This window comes from Pongo abelii, chromosome 19 (genome assembly GCF_028885655.2).
Source record: "Pongo abelii isolate AG06213 chromosome 19, NHGRI_mPonAbe1-v2.0_pri, whole genome shotgun sequence".
Lineage (NCBI taxonomy): Eukaryota > Metazoa > Chordata > Mammalia > Primates > Hominidae > Pongo > Pongo abelii.
This window is the reverse complement of record NC_072004.2, coordinates 3,465,505-3,485,936: the sequence shown is the minus strand read 5'-3', so window position 1 is coordinate 3,485,936 and position 20,432 is coordinate 3,465,505. Positions and strand designations below refer to the sequence as shown.

Below are 20,432 nucleotides of genomic sequence, written 5' to 3'. Positions count from 1 at the left end.
CACTCTCCTCCATCATTCAGGCCCCAACCCCGCCCTGTGAGGAGAGGGGCAATTGCATGACCTGCTCTGTTCCATAGGGCACAGGTTTGGGTGTGAGGGGCTGAGCTGGGGTCGTCCACGTCATCATCTTCCTTTTTTGTTTGTTTTTGTTTTTGTTTTTGTCTTTTTTGAGATGGAGTTTTGCTCTTGTTGCCCAGGCTGGAGTGCAGTGGTGCGATCTCAGCTCACTGCAACCTCCACCTCCCGAGTTCAAGCGATTTTCCTGCCTCAGCCTCCTGAGTAGCTGAGACACCGCCACCACGCCCGGCTAATTTTTGTATTTTTTAGTAGAGACAGGGTTTCACCGTGTTGGCCAGGCTGGTCTCGAACTCCTGGCCTCAGGTGATCCGCCTGCCTCGGCTTCCCAAAGTGCTGGGATTACAGGCGTGAGCCACCGCACCTGGCACCCATCTTCTTTCTTTGATTAGAACCATAGCGTCCTTGTTGGTTAGAACCCTTCCAACCTATCTCACACTGACTACCACAGGGATCTTTCTAAATGCCAAAATTCGGGCTGTGGTGCCTCTGCCTCACCTAAAGGATGAGGACCAATGCCTCGGAAACATTCTAAGAAGCCCAACAGGCCAGTCCCCATCCCCTTCTCCAGAAGTGCCTCTCCCTCTTCCCGCACAGGCCCTGCAGCATTTCCCAGATGTGACAGGCTTGTTCCTCCCTCCATAATGTCCTTCCACCTCTTTGTCTTGTATAAATTCCTCTTTAGTCCTTAAGGACTGAATAGGGACCCTCCCCAGGCTGAGTCAAGTCCTGTCTGGGTCATAGTCGACACGCCTGTCTCCTGCACCAGAGGGAGAGTCCCCAGGAGGTCTCTCTTGTCCAGATCCTCTCTGCACTTCGGTGCAGACCCTGGCACGTGCTGGGTGCCCAGCAAATGTGTTGAAGGAACGATTGGATGGGGTCCGGGTGGTGCGGGGTCGGGGAGTGCCTGGCCTATGGGATTGGGGGAGCTCCAGTCCAGCTTGAACTCCACCATGGACCAGCTCTGTGGTGTCGGACAAGGGTGCCCCTTGCTGAACCCAGTTTCCTCACCTGTTAAATGGGGACAGTGACGCCTCCTTTAGGGGCTGTTGCAGGATCAAAGGGGCAAAGTGCCCCAAATGAGCAGTGCTCTCAGAGGTCTAGGATTCTGAATCAGGGACCCCTCTTTTGCAGGGTGCTTTCTTCTGCGACCTGGTACTCATCTACCTCATCAAAAAGAGAGAGTTTTACCGTGACAAGAAGTACGAGGAAGTGAGGTCAGTTCTGCTTCCAGGCTGGCGGCCCGACGGCAGCCCTGTGGAGCACGCCCCTGGCTTCGAGCCTTTGCCCTGATGTGACATTGACGGCTGGGGTGGGAGGCAGGGGCTGGAGGGCCCGGAGAGGAGAAGTGTTCTGAGTACATGCTCTACAGAACCGGATCTGGCCTCGGCAGCAGTGGGAGGAGAGGGTGCTGTGGGCCACGGGGCAGGAGACGGAGTTCACAGGCTCCGCCTGATTCTGGACAAGTCCCAGGCCTCCTTGGGCCTCGGTTTCTCTATCTGGGAGATGAGAGAGTTGGTTTACAAATCAAACGGTGTCTGCAGCACTTCTGCTTTGGGATTCTTGGACTTGGTGGTCCTGGTGCGCCAGGGCTGAGGGAAACTGGAGTAGTAAAGGAAAGAAAAGCAGATATTTTCTTCCACGCGGAGGCTGTTTCCGGAGTTTCCTGGGCCCTGGGTTCGGTGGGGTGTGCGTGTTCAGAGCGGCAGAGCACAGCATGGGTGGGGAACCCTGATGACTGTGGGAGGGCGGGAAGGGGAAGGGGCTGTGGCTTCGGTCTTTGGGGAAGGCTTTCTGGAGAAGTGGGGATCAGACTGGGAATTGGGACAGACACCTTAGCACTCCCTCAGCGCCCCCACAGCCTGGGACAGTGGGTGCAGGGTCTGCCTGTGTCATTCGCCTTACTGCAGTCCAGCTGCAGCCTGACCCCCAGCCCCATGTTATAGCCCTGCGCCCTGACCCTGGCCACAGGCTGAACCCCAACCACAGTCCTGACTGTGCTGCTGAAAGAAGCAGGATAGAGGAAGCAGGGCAGAGGACACAGGGTGGAGGACAAAGGGTGGAGGACTCAGGATGGAGGAAGCAGGGTGGAGGATGCTGGGTGGAGGACTCAGGGTGGAGGACGCCGGGTGGAGGACTCAGGGTGGAGGACGCCGGGTGGAGGATGCAGGGTGCAGGAAGCCGGGTGGAGGAAGCAGGGTGGAGGACTCAGGGTGGAGGACTCAGGGTGGAGGAAGCAGGGTGGAGGATGCTGGGTGGAGGACTCAGGGTGGAGGAAGCAGGGCAGAGGACACAGGGTGGAGGACAAAGGGTGGAGAGAGCAGGGTGGAGGACTCAGGGTGGAGGACTCAGGGTGGAGGACTCAGGATGGAGGATGCTGGGTAGAGGACTCAGGGTGGAGGACGCCGGGTGGAGGACTCAGGGTGGAGGACGCCGGGTGGAGGATGCAGGGTGCAGGAAGCCGGGTGGAGGAAGCAGGTTGGAGGACTCAGGGTGGAGGACTCAGGGTGGAGGAAGCAGGGTGGAGGATGCTGGGTGGAGGACTCAGGGTGGAGGACGCCGGGTGGAGGATGCAGGGTGCAGGAAGCCGGGTGGAGGAAGCAGGTTGGAGGACTCAGGGTGGAGGACTCAGGGTGGAGGACTCAGGGTGGAGGAAGCAGGGTGGAGGATGCTGGGTGGAGGACTCAGGGTGGAGGACTCAGGGTGGAGGACGCTGGGTGGAGGACTCAGGATGGAGGAAGCAGGGCAGAGGACACAGGGTGGAGGACAAAGGGTGGAGAGAGCAGGGTGGAGGAAGCAGGGTGGAGGAAGCTGGGTGGAGGACTCAGGGTGGAGGACTCAGGATGGAGGAAGCAGGGTGGAGGATGCAGGGTGCAGGAAGCCGAGTGGAGGACGCTGGGTGGAGGACTCAGGGTGGAGGATGCAGGGTGCAGGAAGCAGGGTGGAGGACTCGGTGGAGGAAGCAGGGTGGAGGACGCAGGGTGGAGGAAGCCGGGTGGAGGAAGCAGGGTGGAGGACTCAGGGTGGAGGAAGCAGGGTGGAGGACTCTGGGTGGAGGACTCAGGGTGGAGGACTCAGGATGGAGGAAGCAGGGTGGAGGACTCAGGGTGGAGGACTCAGGATGGAGGAAGCAGGGTGGAGGACGCTGGGTGGAGGACTCAGAGTGGAGGACGCAGGGTGGAGGACGCAGGGTGGAGGAAGCAGGGTGGCGGCCTGCAGGGTGAGGGATTCTTCAAGGCCCACCCCGCCCGTCTCGGGGGGAGGCACCCTGCAGGGCCGTCCCAGGTGAACAGATTGTATCTTGTCCAGGGGCCTAGAAGACAGTTCCCAGGAGGCCGAGGATGAGGCATCGGGGCTGGGGCTATCTGAGCAGCTCACATCTGGGCCGGGGCTGCTGGGGATGCCGGAGCAGCAGGAGCTGCAGGACCTGCCTGAGGCAAAGCGGGGAAGCAGCGGCCAGAAGGGGAACGGATCTGTGTGCCCACAGCTCCTGGAGCCCCACAGGTGAGGCCACTGCTAGGCCAACAGCCCGAGAACTGGGTCCTGCAGAGAGGCGTCCCCAAAGGGGGCTTCTCATGCCTGGCAGCTCCAGCGGACCCCTCTGCTCTGGGGTGACCTGGCCACAAGGCAGGACATCTAGGAACTGGGAGAGCCTGTGTGGGAAGGGGCTGGTGCTTTACCCACCAAGGTCCCCCTTAGCTCCCCAGGCCCTGGATGGCCAGGGGTGCGTGCTGTGCATGCCGGCACTCAGATGATAGCAGCGTGCTGTTCCACAGCACTCACTCTCTGCCCGGAACCCCTCTGTACTCTCTGTATTTGTTAAGTCATGTAAGCAACTGAATGAGGTAGACACCGATCTTCCCCATTTTACAAATGAGGAAGCTGAGGCACAGAAAGGCTCAGTAATTTGCTCAAGTCACACAGCTGGTGAATGGCAGTGCTGGGATTTGCATCCCGGCAGTGTCTGTAGGATGAGGTTCTCCTGAGTTACTCTGCCTTTGCCGAACGTCTCTGTGCTCAGATGACACCCCCTCAGCCCCTCTTCTGTGTGCGATTCTGGGGCTGCCCTGGCCTCGGGAGGGTGCTGGCTGTGCTGCCAGGGGGTCCTCAGGCCGCGCTTCCTGGGGGTGCTGGCTTCTCTGCAGACGAGGCGCAGCCTGCGTGGGGAGGGCGTCTGGCTGGGTGGGGGGCCTGTCTCGGGCCTGCTCTGCATCTGCCTTGCAGAGTGCCTGTGCGGTGAGCAGGTGCCTGGCCCTTTCTGTGCCTTGTTTTCCCTTTTTTCCCCTCCCAGTGGGGGCTGGACACCTCATGCTCAGTCAGACTGGGGTTCTGTGACTCTCTTGCAACCACACCCCACGTACTCACTGACCCTGGTGGCGTTTCTCCTGGCCCAGCTTTCGTTCCTTGCTGCTTCAGGAAGTGGCACCGTTCAGCTGGGAGCTGGGCCCGGGCAGGGAAGGAGCGAGAAATAGACTGGGCTGGAGAAGAGTGAGGAGAGAGAGAGGCAGGGGCTGCAGCAGTGGGGCAAGGAGGCTGGAGGCTAGGGGTCCGTATGGGGTAGGCCCAGAGCCTGGCAGCCCTCCTGTGCTCCCTGAGCTGACTCTTACTTCCTGGGCGCTCACTTGAGCTCCTATTCTGAGCAAGCGGGAAGCCCGACTGCCTGGCTTGTCTTGGCTGAGCCTCTCTGCGGCTGTGAGAGGCTCCGGACTCACAGGCCCACGCTCCAGCTGCCACTGCAATTGCTGCTGCTCCTTGCCGGGGCAACTCCAGAGGCTTCTGCCTGAGCATCTATGCGTGCTGGGCTTCTGCAGGAATCCTGGCGGACTGCGCTCTCTCTGAATGCTCTGCCTGCCTACAGTGCTGCCAGGAGCGTTGCTGCCTCTGGTGAGGCTGGCCCACCCACCGGCTCCCGACAGTCCTCTCTGCCCTGTGCACCCCCTCCCGCCCACACACAGGTCTGGCCATTTGCAGAATGCACAGGTGAATTTGGAGCAGCTGCAGACAGTGGAGACGTAGCCAGGGCTGTTGGCTACCAGCAGTGTCGCTGAAGACTTTGGGGCCAGAAACACCCGCAGCTCTGAACTGGGTAGAGGAGTCTGTGCCTGCATGAGACAGGGGCTTCCAGGCGCAGCCATCTCTCCTGAACTTTGGGATCTTGCTGCAAGCTTTTTGCTGAGTGAGGAGGGGAGCCTCCCAATGGTCAGAGGGGCTCGGACTTAGAAGAGGAGTCCCTGGAGCAGGTGTCCAGGGAAAGGGGCAGGCCAGGGCTCTGAGTGGAAGTGGAGTGTTTGGATTTTCCCTGAACCTGGCTGCACCTTCACTCATTCATATGTGCAGTAAACACGTATTGACGCATGCTGTGTGCTGGGCCCACCAAGAGGTGCTTAAACGAGACGCTGACCTACCCTCAGGGAGAGGGGCCCGCGTGTAATTCCTCCAAAGCCAACAGAGACATCACAGCCAGGCCCAGCCACTCCAGCTGGCCTTCCTCTAGCCTCTAGCAGAGTTTCCGAAATCCCTGCCGAGAATGACGGTTGCTCAGAGAAAGCTCTTGGACAACACTGGAGGGGACATTTGGGCTTGCCCCAAGGATAAAATTTAAAGGTGGCCATGGAGGCAACTAGGAAAAGACGGGAGCAGTCAGGAGGCAGCTGGCTGTTAGGGGAGAAGCTAGCTTTTGGGGAGTCTAGGTAAGATGGGGAAGGGGAGGCAAGAGGCCTCTGCTCCATCTGACTCCGCCAGCCTCGGGAAGCTCGGGGAATATGGACCTGCCCAGATGGAAGATACGGTCGCCTTGGCCCTGCCGAGCTCCTGCCCTCCCCACCCCTCCTCAGAGGCTGGGCCTGAAGTGCTAACGAGATCAAGGATGGCGTCACTCAGCAGGTGTAAAAGGGCTGAGTTAGGGAGGCCCTCATTCCCCTCCCTCCATCCCCACCTGTCCCATGCCATATGGCCACACCCACCTACCGCACCCTCAGCTGCTCTCTGCCTCCATCGCTGTAGAGCCTTGCTTTTTATTTATTTATTATTTTTTTTTGAGATAGAGTCTCGCTCTGTCGCCCAGGCTGGAGTGCAGTGGCGCGATCTCGGCTCACTGGAACCTACGCCTCCCAGGTTCAATCGATTCTCCTGTCTCAGCCTCCTAAGTAGCTGGGATTACAGGTGCCCACCACCACGCCTGGCTAATTTTTGTAGTTTTAGCGGAGGTGGGGTTTCACTATGTTGGCCAGGCTGGTCTCCAACTCATGACTTCAGATGATCCGCCAGCCTTGACCTCCAAAAGTGCTGGGATTACATGTGTGAGCCACCAAACCTGGCCAAGCCTTGCTATTTAAAGTGGGGTCCAGGGACCCGAGCCTGCTAGAAATGCAGGTCCTAGCTCCACCGTCCCCACACCCCCCACCCAAATCAGAAACTGCGTTTCAACAAGATTCCAAGGTGATTTGTGTGCACAGTGACATTTAAGAAGCCCTGGTTCTGAGGGGAAAAAGGCCAGCTTTGGTGGATGGAGCCAATTTCTAGGTCAGACTTACACGCATGCTACCTAGAGACCAAGAGGCTTCCTCCCCCACCCTGAAAGTAGCAGTATGCTCAGCTGATTTAAATTAAAATATTTTGACTAGGTAATACTTACATGATTCAAAGTTTAAAAGGTGCAAAAGGATAGTCAGTGAAAAGCAACCCTCCGTCCTCCCTGTTCCCCAGAGGCAGCCAGTGTTGCTAATGCAAGAGGCTCCCTGATTTTGCGGAGAACCCGCGTGGTTTCTTACACATTCACTCAGGTAATGAACTTCTCCTGATGCCGGCGCTTAAGACCCAGTCTCCCCTGTCAAAAACGGACATGAAGTACGTTTCACTGTTGGGCTTGGGAGCTGACTAACTCTCTTCTCCTACCCCATTGTATGTGAGTTGTCTCCCCGTAAACCCAAGGTGAGAAACCTGGAGCTCAACCCTTGCCATTGCTCGAGCCACCTGGCAGAAAAGTCCTCCAGCACCGCCCTCACTCAACCAGTCCCAGTGGTGTCTGGGCAGCTCCCTGGAAGCATCCTCTTTGGAGGAGTTCTCTGCACACAGAAAGCGGGGGATGGTGAGAGCATCCCTCCACTGAGACTTTGGAGAGAAGGGGCCTGGCAGGTGTCAGTGAGACTGTTCCTGGGGCCCAGGGACATGGTCTGCAGAACAGGAACCTTCCTAGAGCAAAGCAACTTCCTCGCTTTGGGTTTTCTAGGAAGGGAAACTGCGACAAGCCTATACTGCTCTCTGATTAGAAAGTGAAGATCCAGGCCGGGCGCGGTGCCTCACGCCTGTAATCCCAGCACTTTGGGAGGCCGAGGCGGGTGGATCACGAGGTCAGGAGTTCGAGACCAGCCTGGCCAACATGGCAAAACCCCGTCTCTACTAAAAATACTAAAATTAGCCAGGCATGGTGTCAGACGCCTGTAGTCCCAAGCTACTCGGGAGGCTGAGGCAGGAGAATTGCTTGAACCTGGGAGGCAGAGGTTGCAGTGAGCTGAGATCGTGCCACTGCACTCTGGCCTGGGCGACAGAGTGAGACTGTCTCAAAAAAAAAGAAAGTGAAGATCCAGGTGATCCACTTAGGTGTGTCACTTCTTCACTGACGCAAAGCCTTGCGTTTTATAACTTGGTGACTTTTAGGTTTGGGAGGAAGCAAAAAAGGCAGGGGTCGTGGCTGCTGATTTTAACCAGACTTCGAAATGGCTGGCAGAAGCCACAGAACCTGAGGATAGTCATACTATTTGTTTCGTATTGCAACGAAAATGCCTTCCTAGCCGGGCACGGTGGCTCACGCCTGTAATCCTAGCACCTTGGGAGGCCGAGGCGGGCGGATTGCCTGAGTTCAGTAGTTTGAGAACAGCCTGGGCGACACGGTGAAACCCTGTCTCTACTAAAATACAAAAAAATTAGCTGGGCATGGCGGCGTGCACTTGTAGTCCCAGCTACTCGGGAGGCTGAGGCAGGAGAATTGCTTGAACCCGCGAGGCGGAGGTTGCAGTGAGCCAAGATCGCGCCACTGCACTCCAGCCTGGGTGACGGAGCGAGACTCCGTCTCCAAAAAAAAGAAAATGTCTTCCTACAGTTAGTCATTCCTTCAGCTAGGAAATATTTATGGAGTCCCTGTGACGTGTCAGGTGTTGGACCAGACGCTGCTGAGACAGGGATGAGCAACACAGACACGATCCCTGCCCCCGAGGGTTTCCAGTCTAGTGGGGCGTTGAACCCTTATCAAATGATCACACCTGTCATCGCAGACAGAATGGGGTGTTGGAGAGTTCAGCGAGGAGTAGCCAGAGAAGGTTTCCCCAAGGAAGCGACCTATGAGTTGAAATCTGAACGGTTATAGCAGCCTAACTAGGTGAGGGGGAAGCATTCCAGATAAGGGAAACGCAGGTGTGAAGAGACGCTTTGACATGGGAAGGAGCAATGGAGAACCTGGGTGAAGGCGGCAGACAGGAGCCAGGTTTGGTGAGGCTTTTGTTTAATGAAGTTGACTGTCTTCAGCTGCAAGGTTGCCCCTTTAGACTTTGCTTCCTTAGAGGACTTAACCTCATTGTTTCTTCAAGGCCGGCCAAGTCTTCCAGTGACCTCTTGACTGCCCATCAGGGGCCCTGTGCTCAGAAGAGCCAGGGATCCCGTGACAGCTTCCAGACAGTGTCACACTCTTCCAGTTTCCTTGCTTTTTGCACAGCCCCCAGCTCCCACCGCTTTTGTGCATAATCTTGGTGCAAGAGTGGGAGGCTCATTAATCTGATGGAAACTGGCTTTTTTTTTTTATTTTGTTTTTTTTTTTTAATTTTATTTTTTGAGACGGAGTCTCGCTCTATCGCCCAGGCTGGATGGGAGTGCAGTGGCGCAATCTTGGCTCACTGCAAGCTCTGCTTCCCGGGTTCACGCCATTCTCCTGCCTCAGCCTCCCGAGTAGCTGGGACTACAGGCACTCGCCACGCCTGGCTAATTTTTTGTATTTTTAGTAGAGACGGGGTTTCACTGTGTTAGCCAGGATGGTCTCGATCGCCTGACCTCATGATCCGCCCACCTTGGCCTCCCAAAGTGCTGGGATTACAGGCAGGAGCCACCGCGCCCGGCCAGAAACTGGCTTTTAAATGGGGAGAAGTGAAGCATGAACTGTAGCTCCTTTCAGACTTGGGAAGGCCCTTCTCCCTGGGCACTGGTTGCCTCACTGGGAAGAGGAGAGTGCCAGCCTCTCAAGAGCTCCTTTCTGTTCTGATATTCCAGGAGCACGTGAATTGCCTCTGCTTACGTTCAGGCCCTATCGTAAACCCAGCCGTCTAGCACCGAGTGATCCCATGCCTTTGGAAATGCCATGATGCTGCCCAACGGGAAATTTGTACATTGGGTGCTATCAATGTCACATCACAGGGACCAGCCATGAAACAGCAAAGTGACGTCCACGTCTGATGCTGGGGTCATCAGGACGGACCCATCATGGCTGTCTTTTTGCCCCACGCCCTGCCGTCAGTTCTTCCTTTCTCCGTGGCTGGCTTCCCGCACTAGGGAACGGGTTGTAAATGGGGAACGTGACTTCCTTCCGGAGTCCTTGAGCACCTCAGCTAAGGACTGCAGTGCCCTGTAGAGTTCCTAGATTACCTCACTGGGAATGGCATCGTGCATGTCCGGAAAGGGCTCCATTTGGTTCCACTCCACTCCCCTCTCCAAGTGCCGCAACTTCCCTCAGAGCGTACTCTCCAGTGGATCCAAGAACTCTCTCTCCTAAAGACACCACCTTCCTGCCAGCTGTTTGCCCTTAGGCCAGTACACAGAATTAAAGTGGGGGAGATGGCAGACACTTTCTGGGACCTGCCCAAGATATGTATTCTCTGACACTCTTATTTGGTCATAAAACAATAAATGGTGTCAATTTCAAACGTGTCCTGATTTTTTTCTCTTCATGCTTACTTGTTTTTTTTTTGAGATGGAATCTCGCTCTGTAGCCCAGGCTGGAGTGCAGTGGCACGACCTTGGCTCACTGCAGCTTCCACCTCCCAGGCTCAAGTGATTCTTCTGCCTCAGCCTCCTAAGTAGCGGGGATTACAGGCGTGCACCACCATGCATGGCTAATTTTTTTTGTATTTTTAGTAGAGACGGGGTTTCACCATGTTGGTCAGGCTGGTCTTGAACTCCTGACCTTGTGATCTGCCCACCTTGGCCTCCCAAAGTACTGGGATTACAGGCGACAGCCACCGCGCCCGGCCCATTTTTACCCATATTTTAAAGGAAAATGTAAAAAGGCAAGATCAAAAGAGGCAGACAGAAGAAACAATTAGTAAGTAATATATTATGTTCCTCATTATCTTGCAAAGAAATTCAAATTATGGAAATGCTTTAAATGAACAACTATTAAAATTATAGACTAGGAAGGCACTGATAAAACTGGTACTTTTCATTCAATTAGTGTAATCTAACACAACTCTGGAAGTCACTTGGAATCAAATTTTTATCCTTTGCTGTAGGAACTCATTAAATTTCTCAAAACAATATAAACGCAGGCATTCATTGGAGCATTTTTTATAGTAGTGAACGTTTCAAACTTACTGCCCAACAATAGGGAAATGGTTAAGTACATCAGCTCACTTATCCCTCTTACTTTTTCCTCCTCTCCCACCAGGCCGAGGACTCCCTCTGCTTCTCCCTTACACCAGGAATGAACCTTTCCTTCCCACTCAGAGGAGGTTCTGAGAGGACTGAGGTGGGCAAACCACTGAGGATCTTTAGTGGGGGCAGAGAAAGGGCTCACTGGGATTGGGGGGGCAACAGTATGGCCTCAGCTTCTCCTCGGCGTCGTGTGCATGCGTTCCTGAAGCCGAAACGGAATTTAACGGGTCTGGGTCCCAGATCCATTTCCATGACTGGCCATGGGCTATCTATGATCTGTCAAAAGGGGACTTGGATTCAAGCTCTCAGATCCCCTTCCAATCTAAAACAGATTCTTTTTTTAAAAAAATCCAAATGTGATTACATCACTTCAGACTAAAAACTTCCAAAGGCTTCCCCCATTTGCTCTGAGGATCAAGGCCAGGGCAAATGGGAGCTCACTGCAGCCTCAACCTCCTGGGCTCAAGTGATCTTGATCTTCCCATTCCAGCCTCCTGAGTAGCTGGACTACAGGCGCATGCCCCCATACCCATTACTGCCCTCCATGATCTGGGTCTACCCTGTGGTGTCTTCTCTCACTCTCTAAATACAGAACATGCGCTTTCCTGAAGGTAACCCCTTCCCCATACTTGGCTATGTTATTCAACTTTTGGGTTTCAGATGTCATGTTATTTCCTCAAAGACTTCCTTGACCTCCATACCCCAACTTGGGCAAGGTTTGCTATGTCCTCTTCATAGTACTCACCATAATTTAAGCATTTGTGAAATCAGGTAATGCTGGTTTCCCCAGTTAACTATAAATCCAATGAGCACCATCGTGTTCATTACTGTAATTTCTTTTTTTTAAGACAGGGCTCACTGTTGCCCAGGTTGGAGTGTAGTGGCAAAATCGTGGCTCACTGTGGCCTCAACCTCCTGGGCCCAAGTGATCCTGATCCTCCCACCTCAGCCTCCTGAGTAGCTGGGACTACAGGCACATGCCACCACACCTGGCTAATTAAATGTTTTTTTGCAGAGATGGGCATCTCACTAAGTTGCCCAGGCTGGTCTTGATCTCCTGGGCTCAAGCCTTGGCCTCCCAAAGTGCTGGGATCACAGCATGAGCCACTACACTCAGGCAATTACCCTAATTCTAATGTAATATTTATTCCTCAATTAAACAAATGCGTTTTATTCTTTTTTTTTTTTTTGAGACAGAGTTTCACTCTTGTTGCCCAGGCTGGAGTGCAATGGCACGATCTCGGCTCACAGCAACCTCTGCCTCCCAGGTTCAAGCGATTCTCCCGCCTCAGCCTTCCTAGTAGCTGGGATTACAGGCATGTGCCACCATGCCCGGCTAATTTTTTATTTTTAGTAGAGATGGGGTTTCTCCATGTTGGTCAGGCTGGTTTCGAACTCCTGACCTCAGGTGATCCGCCCACCTCGGCCTCCCAGAGTGCTGGGATTACAGGCATGCGCCTCCGTGCTCGGCCACAAATGCGTTTTATTCTAAGATAACCCTCCTGACAAGAAAGGATCATGGATTAACACATGGAGGTGTTTACACCCTAAACCAGCCCAAAGTTCAACTTAAATGTCCAAACAATTTTTGTTTTTTGAGATGGAATCTTGCTGTCACCCAGGCTGGAGTGCAGTGGTATGATCTTGGCTCATTGCAACCTCCACCTCCAAGGTTCAAGCGATTCTCCTGCCTCAGCCACCCAAGTAGCTGGGATTACAGGTGCCTGCCACCACGCCTGGCTAATTTTTGCATCTTATTTTTAGTAGAGATGGGGTTTCGCCACGTTGGCCAGGCTTGTCTCGAACTCCTGACCTCAGGTGATCTGCATGCCGTCGGCCTCCCAAAGTGCTGGGATTCCAGTCGTGAGCCACTGTGCCCGGCCTAAATGTCCAAACAATGTTTAATCATCCCTAGACATATTCTAAAAAATACAGCTTGACTTTATTTTTTCTTATGGAAAAGACTGTCACTAAATGAAATGCAACTAAAATGACACCATATATACCTGAAAGTAGTGGTTAGTGGGAGGGAACGCTGGCCTGTGAAAGGTACACCCAGCAAACATATCAAGAGCAAATTAAGAGACCTGCATTTGAATCCTGGCTCTGTCTCTTCCTAGCTGTATCTCCTCTGGGAGAAGTATTTAACCTCTCTGAGCCTCAGGTTCCTTACCAGAGAGCTAACAATAACATCTACCCTGTAAGGTTACTGCTAAAATTAAATGAGTGGATCGGTGTAAAAAGTAGAAGTCACAATGCCAGCATATAGGGAACTCTTTTTTTTTTTTTTTTCCTGAGAGACAGACGGAGTCTTGCTCCATCACCCAGGCTGGAATGCAGTGGCACGATCTCGGCTCGCTGCAACCTCTGCCTTCAGGGTTCAAGCGATTCTCTTTCCTCAGCCTCCCGAGTACCTGGCATTGCAGGGGCGCGCCACCACACCCGGCTAATATTTGTATTTTTAGTAGAGATGGAGTTTTGCCATGTTGGCCAGGCTGTTCTCGAACTCCTGACCTCAGGTGATCCGCCCACCTCGGCCTCCCAAAGTGCTGGAATTACAAACATGAGCCACCGTGCCCGGCCCAAGGAGCTCTTAATACATATTAACTGTTACTGCTTCTTAGGATGTTAATAAGAAGTTCTTTCCTTATGTAGGCCCTTAGGGCCCGTTTCTGGATGGCCTATGTGTAAATGCAAGGACTTAACACAAGGCTATGGCCCAGTCCCTGCTCTCCAGGAGTCAAATCTCGACGATTTTGCATCAGTGGCGGACTAAGCGTTACGGCAGGAAAGAACTCCACAAAGTGTCTCACGCTTCATTTAATCTGAAGAATATTACAGGCTCTCCGTCTTCAGATATAAATTATTTTAACGTTACAGAACAAGCAGCGAATTCAACCACTTAAGAACTAAGAAAGTCTACACGGTGTTAATTGCTGGCCACAGTCCTCCCGATCTGGTTTTTAAAAAAAGTCCCCCGGGCCCCCATTTCAGTAGACGTGCACCATGCCGTAGAGGAACGTCCAGAACAGGACGTAGGTGAAGAGGCCCCCGATGAGGCCTCCTGTAAAGAGAGGTCTCCGTGATTTGAAATATTTGTTCCACCTCCTTCCCGCCTTGAGAATGAGGAGCAGGGAGAGCAGGACGGAGGCGAGCAGGTAGAAGATGAAGCCGTAGAGGCCGGTGAGGCCGAGGATGCCGGCCGTGGCCCCCGACAGCGCTGACACCGAGGTCCGGCAATAATCCAGGACGGCGGCGTTGCCCCGCACGGCCGCCTCGCTGATGAACGGCGGCCCTTCCCGCTTGGCCACCACCGCGGCCATCGCACCCGCCGGGGCTCGGCCTCTCGCTTTCTCGCGGAACAACGCGGAGCTGCGGAGAAAACCAAGTTACAAGTGGCGCCCGGAGCTCGGTGAGTTGGGTTCACGCCGCCCCCTCCCCCTGGAGCTTCCGAGACCCGGCACCAGTCCTGGGCCTCGGATCTTCTAAAGACGCCGAGGAGACTGAGGGTCCGGGCCGGCCGGGAGGTAGTGGCGCGTCTGCGTTCCCCGGCCACGCTGGCCCAGTTACCTGGAACACGGCGCCGGACACAGTACTTAGCGTTCCCTCAGACGGGTAGGGGATGAGATGCCCGCGGCGCCATCTTGTTCGGAAGGCTGCCGGGAGGTCCCGGGCTGCGCACGCGCCCAGAACCCGCCCCGCCCTCTGCGCCTGCGCCGTGGGCGCCCCGGACACGCTCCACCCTCTGCCCGCTTTTCTGCGCACGCGCCGGGACTTCCGAAAGCGGAGTGGCGCTCCGGCCAGTGATTGGCTGGAGGTTTGTTAACTATTCATGAGGGGGCGGACCGAGCGGGGAGGCCTTTGTTAAGCAGCGAGGGCGCGGCCGCGGGTACTCTCCTGCCAGCTTCTCGGAGCGGCGCTGGGCGACCAGAGCGGGGTCGAGATGTCCTACATCCCGGGCCAGCCGGTCACCGCCGTGGTGGTGAGTGCGCTTGCGCAGGCTCCTCCTCGTCTTGGCCTGACCCCACCTCGCAGAGCGGGAAACGGACACCCCAAGCAGGTTGACAGAGCATCGAACTCGGGGCTCCTGCGAACCGGCGGCAAGGGCTCGGGTCCCCGCTTTGCCGGAGCGGGCCGCAGTTCCCCTAACCACGAAACAGGGACGGCCGGGACCCGAGAGCCTCCCGAGACCCTGGACGGAGCCCAGACTGCGTGCGCGGGGCGGGGAGGGCCACGGGGAAAGGCCCGGCTGCAGGAGCCTGGAAAAGCGCCCCCTTCCCGGGCCTCCGTGTCCCCAGACGGGGAGCTGCGGGGGGCGGGCGCCGATCCCGACATCCATGAGTCGCAGCCTCTGGAATGAGGAAATGCTTCCTCCGCTGCAGCCTGCGCCGCCGCCCGGAGGGCGATCTGGGGGTGGGGCTGTCCCGAGCCTGCCGTGGCAGCCCCTGCCCGCTTCCTGTCCAGCCTTGCTCCTCCGACCCACTCGCCGCCTGGTCCACGGTGGACGCTCGTATAGCTGCGATGAGCGTTCCCTCTTCGAACTTTTCTTGGGTCTCCAGCCCTTAAGACAAAAAAGTCCAGGCCTCCCTCCTGGCACTTGAGTCCTGAGTAGACCCTCCGGGGGCTAGCCTAGGCCCCTGGCCGCCCTCTGGCTTGTTTTAGGTGCTGGGTGCTATTAGACTAGGCAGAGGGAGGAAGGAAGCCTGGGACATTAGACTCAGACGCCGGTGTCACAGCGGGACGCAACCCTATGACAGAGGTGGGGAGTCCCAGAGAGAAGTGCTCAGCCAGAAAAGACCACCTCAGGAAAGACTCGGGTCTCCTGCCTACCTCCCGACAGCGTTCAGAGAACGAGAAGAAATGCCTGCCTGGTGGGCAGTAGGTCAAGCGGAAGTCCCCGCCCTGGAGCCATAGGGACTGGGTGTGTTATCTCAGATGGGTGTGCTGGAGAACCTCCAGCAATCAGGTGGGTGGAGGCAGAGAAGCCACTGATAAAGGCGACACGTGAGGCTGAGCTTAGAGCACTGGCTCAGGCTTGGGCCAGGAGGAAACATTGCTGGACCAGCTGACAGCTGTCCTAAGCTTCACCCTCCCTGCACCAGCCCGACTTTTTTTTTTTTTTTTTTTTGAGACAGTCTTGCTCTGTCGCCCAGGCTGGAGTACAGTGGCGCGATCTCGGCTCACTGCAACCTCTGCCTCCTGGGTTCAAGCGATTCTCCTGCCTCAGCCTCCCGAGTAGCTGGTATTACAGGCGTGCACCAGCATGCCCAGCTAATTTTTGTATTTCTAGTAGAGACGGGGTTTCACCATGTTGGCCAGGCTTGTCTTGAACTCCTGACCTCTGGTGATCCACCCGCCTCAGCCTCGCAAAGTGCTGGGATTACAGGCGTGAGGCACCACACCCGGCCCAGCCTGGCTTTTTTAGATCCCTACCTGCCCCAGAGAGAAGGCACCCGGTTTGCTCTTTAGCTAGAAGTGGGGCGGGGACAGGTGAGGAGCCAGAGCAAGCCACCTTCTGCGTGACCTCGCCCAGCAAATCAGTGACAGCCCTGTCTCCCAACCCAAGGGCCTGTAATCTTCTGACTGTGTGGGCGGAACAGGCCTGGAGGAGCTCAGTTTGGGGCATGAGGACCCAGGCACAGTGGGCCTCATGCTTCCTGCCGCCCTCCCTCATGCCATAACTGGTCCCAGGGCCTTCCCCAAAACTGCAGGCCCGCTCCCCAATTCTGGTAATACCAGGAACGTGCCTGAACGTGGTGTGTATGGTCTGGCCTCTCCCTTGAGTCTTGGATTGGGGATGGGTTTGGGCAGGCTCACTCCCCAGTCCCCACCCTCTCCCATGTAGAGTTTTGAGAATGTTAAAGACATTTAGGCCATTCCTCTGAACTCTGGCTCCATAGATCCATCTGCCTTCTGGACACCTGCCCCGCAGCTCCTGGCACTCCAACCCAAACTGCTCTTCCTCCTCCTGGGTCCCCATCTGAGTGATGTGTGTTCAGCCAGCGGAGGTGGCTGGGTGCTCCTCTTGACTCCTCTCTTCCATGAGTGGTCCCTAAGTCTGTAGATCTCCATTTTCAAGTAGCTCCATGTCCCCTGGCCTCTGCCTCCTGCTTTTGTGAGATGCCTGTTCCTCTACTGATTACCTGAGTGGTCATTCTAGCAGCAAACCTGACCATGCTCTGCCCTACTCCATTCCTGAGAACTCCAGTGGGTTCAGGATCAAGGTCAGGCTATCCATCACCCCCTCAAAGCCTGATGCAAATAATCCCCCCTTTGGGAAACTTCTTTAGGTCTAGTCTAGATTGTGGTCTTCTGCTTTTTTCTTCTCTCCTTCCTGTTAAAACTCGACTTTGGGAGTGATCTGGTCTGGCTCCCAGCATCTGCTGACTGGACGGTGCTTGCCAAGGGCTTTGAAAGGAACCTGGCACAGTTGGGGACCATAGCCCCAGAGCATGGTGGGAGCGCCCCAGAACACTCATTTCTGCACAAGAGCAGGGCCCGGGGCTTAGGGAGACACCCCTACTCCCCTTCCAGGACGGGATCTGGCCCCAGCCTTACACTTTCAGCCTCATCTCGCCTCCCAGTTCTGTGTCCTGCACTGGACACTCCAGTCTCACGAACACGTATCCACGGCACCCTGTGCTCTGGTCCCCGTGGCCGGCAAGCCCTTCCTCTCCTTTCTATGCAAGTTTGATCTCTGCTTTTCCAGAGCAGGCTTCCCACCCACAGAAGCCACAGCACGTGGACTCTTGGGCCAGCAGGGGCTTCGACCACATGTTGACCAAGACTAGTGCCTAAGATGAACAGGGGAAGTGGGGACAGGTTGAGGACAGAGGGCTGTGTGGGTGGATCAATGTGGCCAAGTTCTGAGTGCCAGCTCCTCAGCCTCCCAGGCTGGTGAGCAGCTAGATTCCTGCAGGGGCCTGGGACCCATCCCCTTGTCATGTCTCTGAGGCTGCTGCTGGGGACACCCACCAGCCTAATTCTCCAACCACCCACTTCCCTCAACTGGCTTTTTTCTTTGCCAGCAAAGAGTTGAAATTCACAAGCTGCGTCAAGGTGAGAACTTAATCCTGGGTTTCAGCATTGGAGGTGGAATCGACCAGGATCCTTCCCAAAATCCCTTCTCCGAAGACAAGACGGACAAGGTGAGGGGGTCTGGGGTCCTGGGACTGCTCCGTGGGGCACAGGGGCCTGAGATGGTGGGGCTCTGCTTCCTGGGCCCGCATGGAAGGAACAGACCTCATCTCTCAAACCATGCTCTCTAAGAAGGCATCGGAAGGGACCTAGTGAGAATAAGGACGGGTGGGGTGAGGAAGGGCTGCTCAGACAGAGCCCAGGAGGAGCAGGAGGCGGCTGTCAACAGGGCAGGTGCATGGTGGCGCAGCAACTCTGCCCCGGCTCTCTCAGAACAGTCCTCACTGACCGTGTGTGCTGGGACAGGCTGGGTGCAGGGACAGAGGGACGGCTGAGAATGTGCCATGCTGGCTTCCGCTCTGTGGATAAGGGGCCAGTCCAGTGACCACAGGGCTTGACTTGGGCTGCCCCTTTCCAGGGTATTTATGTCACACGGGTGTCCGAAGGAGGCCCTGCTGAAATCGCTGGGCTGCAGATTGGAGACAAGATCATGCAGGTAACAGGTGTCCCAAAGGAGGAAAAACAAGGTTTGGGCAAGCAGGTCCGAAGCACGTGGGGGTGGGGAGCTGCCCCAGCCTCCCAGCTGGGAGAGACTCACTGCAGCCAATTGGGAACCCATGCTGGTATTGCCCCAGAGGACGCTGGCTTTCTCTCCTGTGTGTCTCAGCCACAGTGCTTGGCATCTCCCAGCCCTGGGGTGTTAGGCTGGGGGCCTACTTGAATGACCTGGGCCCCCAAAGCCCTCTGCTTCCAGATCCCAGAGGGCGGGGAGCTGAGGTGGGCCTGTGTTCTCTCCTGGGGCCAGGTGAACGGCTGGGACATGACCATGGTCACACATGACCAGGCCCGGAAGCGGCTCACCAAGCGCTCGGAGGAGGTGGTGCGCCTGCTGGTGACGCGGCAGTCGCTGCAGAAGGCCGTGCAGCAGTCCATGCTGTCCTAGCAGCCGCCACCATCTGCGACTCCTGCCTGCCGCCTCTGTACAGTAACGCCACTTCCACGCTGTCCCCATCTGGGTTCCGCTGAGCACTGGGCCCCAGCTCAGAAGGGCTACAGCTGGTCCCAGAGGCCTGGCCTGGCCTTCCTTAACTTCTCCCATCCCTGGCCTGGGGCCTCTGGGACCAGCTTTCTCCCCTGGACGCCGAGGATTGGAAACAAGGGCCTGGAGCTGAGTGGTAGCCAGTCTGCTGTGACCACAGGCTCAGCTCCGACCCTGCTGCCTGGCCAGAGCAGTGGCTGGGCAAGTGGGAACCACTATGTCTTGGGAGCCCCCAAAGCTGGGAAATGCTGGAGGGGCCAGGCCTTTCCCGCTTTCCCCTGGCTGCAGGGTTCGGCTCCGCCCCTGCCCCTCAGCCCTTGTGTGTGCCCCCCGCAGTGCCTCTGCCCATCTGGGGACTGGACACACATCCTGCCAGAGGTGCTATGAATGTTTGCCCAGATGAAGCCATGTGGGCTCCCCGTTCACTCCCACTCTCCCGAGGGGTGCTGGCCTCCCCAGGGTTTGCCTTCTTATAGGATTTAGACGAGGTTCGAGGCTCACATTTCAGGGCAGCTCTCAGGATTGTCATTTTCCTCTTTGCCTGTGGGTTTAACTTTTATATTTTTTTAATCACGAGTTTGATACAAAATGTTTTTATCGTACTCTTTGGAGATGCCCATTCTACTTTTGAATTTAGCTTTTACTAATTCGCATCTGGAAGCTCAGCAAGTGCACAAGCCTTACTTTGGTTACTGTGGAAACCACTGCCGCCCCTCTCCAATGTGGTGTGCTCAATAAAAAATGCTGGAATTCACAGGGGGCTTTGCTGAGGCATGGGCTGGGATATCTGGGGGGTGGGATATTGGGGCCAGAGCTGTGGTTTTAATGATGGCCCCATCCCCCACTGTTCTGGGACAAAGCTCAACTACTCCCAGGCTCACCTGCCTGGAAAGCCCGGGGCTGGTGGAGCCGTAGCAGCTGCACTGCGCTTGACCAGAACCACATCTGTGGGAGCGTCTGGGAGCACTGGAGTGGGACCCTGGGGTGCGTGTGCTTTCTTGGGTGTTATTGTGAAGCCCCTACTTGCTCCCAACTTCCTTTTTGCAACCTGGCCTCAGCTCCCACCTGGGAGGGGCCATAGGGACACCCAGGGGTGCCTGGGAGAGACCCCTGCCTATAAGACTCTTAAGGGCACTCCATGTATCACAGTGAGGGACGCAACCCCACTTGTTGCTGGGGGCCGTGATCTGGCCAGATGGGGGTGAGCCAGAGAGCACCTGACTACCTGCGTACCACCTCTGGGAAGGTGTTAGCACTCCTGGACCTACCTAGCACTGCCAGATCAGATTTTAAAGAAAAGTCAATAATTTTTTTTTTTTTTTTTTGAGACAGTTTCGTTCTTGTTGCCAAGGCTGGAGTGCAATGGCACGATCTCGGCTCACTGCAACCTCCGCCTCCTGGGTTCAAGTGATTCTCCTGCCTCAGCCAACCAAGTAGCTGGGATTACAGACACCTGTCACCATGCCCAGCTAATTTTTGTATTTTTAGTAGAGATGGGGTTTTGCAACGTTGGCTAGGCTGGTCTCGAACTCCTGACGTCAGGTGATCC

The 20,432-nt window shown here is 55.8% G+C and overlaps 3 protein-coding genes across 7 annotated transcripts in view; 2 read left to right on the top strand and 1 right to left on the bottom strand.

Moving 5' to 3' along the window:
- Window positions 1-9,980, top strand: part of P2RX5 (purinergic receptor P2X 5) — a 29,285-nt gene extending 19,305 nt beyond the window's left edge. For 2 of the 4 annotated variants that reach the window (XM_063717956.1, XM_054535368.2), the window contains exons 11-13: window positions 1,210-1,292; window positions 3,385-3,579; window positions 5,031-6,045. In XM_063717956.1, coding sequence (XP_063574026.1) covers window positions 1,210-1,292; window positions 3,385-3,579; window positions 5,031-5,091 — 339 coding nt within the window. In that variant the 3' untranslated portion in view covers window positions 5,092-6,045. Of the gene's footprint in view, window positions 1-1,209; window positions 1,293-3,384; window positions 3,584-5,030; window positions 6,046-9,330 lie in introns of those variants that run through there. The other 2 variants (XM_054535369.2, XM_054535370.2) reach the window with 2 other exon arrangements.
- A 3,532-nt stretch (window positions 9,981-13,512) lies between these two features.
- EMC6 (ER membrane protein complex subunit 6) lies at window positions 13,513-14,484 on the bottom strand. The gene is made up of 2 exons (XM_002826849.5): window positions 14,278-14,484; window positions 13,513-14,079 (listed from the first exon to the last, which is right to left on the bottom strand). Exon 2 carries the CDS (start codon window positions 14,028-14,030, stop codon window positions 13,698-13,700), a length of 333 nt encoding a protein of 110 aa, XP_002826895.1. The 5' UTR covers window positions 14,031-14,079; window positions 14,278-14,484; the 3' UTR covers window positions 13,513-13,697.
- Window positions 14,485-14,552: 68 nt separating this feature from the next.
- Window positions 14,553-19,637, top strand: TAX1BP3 (Tax1 binding protein 3). 2 transcript variants are annotated; one of them, XM_002826851.5, is made up of 4 exons: window positions 14,553-14,689; window positions 17,736-17,855; window positions 18,263-18,340; window positions 18,650-19,637. In XM_002826851.5, exons 1-4 carry the CDS (start codon window positions 14,651-14,653, stop codon window positions 18,785-18,787), a joined length of 375 nt encoding a protein of 124 aa, XP_002826897.1. In that variant the 5' UTR covers window positions 14,553-14,650; the 3' UTR covers window positions 18,788-19,637. The 2 variants fall into 2 exon arrangements, with proteins under 2 accessions (XP_002826897.1, XP_054391350.1); XM_054535375.2 differs by having other exon boundaries at window positions 14,605-14,767.
- Window positions 19,638-20,432: the final 795 nt, after the last annotated feature.

Coding starts and splice junctions, on each gene's coding strand:
- EMC6 (XM_002826849.5), bottom strand. CDS start 14,030: ATGGCCGCGGTGGTGGCCAAGCGGGAAGGGCCGCCGTTCATCAGCGAG.
- TAX1BP3 (XM_054535375.2), top strand. CDS start 14,651: ATGTCCTACATCCCGGGCCAGCCGGTCACCGCCGTGGTGGTGAGTGCG. Junction 14,768..17,735: donor GAAACGGACACCCCAAGCAG/GTTGACAGAGCA, acceptor TTTCTTTGCCAG/CAAAGAGTTGAAATTCACAA. Junction 17,856..18,262: donor CCGAAGACAAGACGGACAAG/GTGAGGGGGTCT, acceptor GCCCCTTTCCAG/GGTATTTATGTCACACGGGT.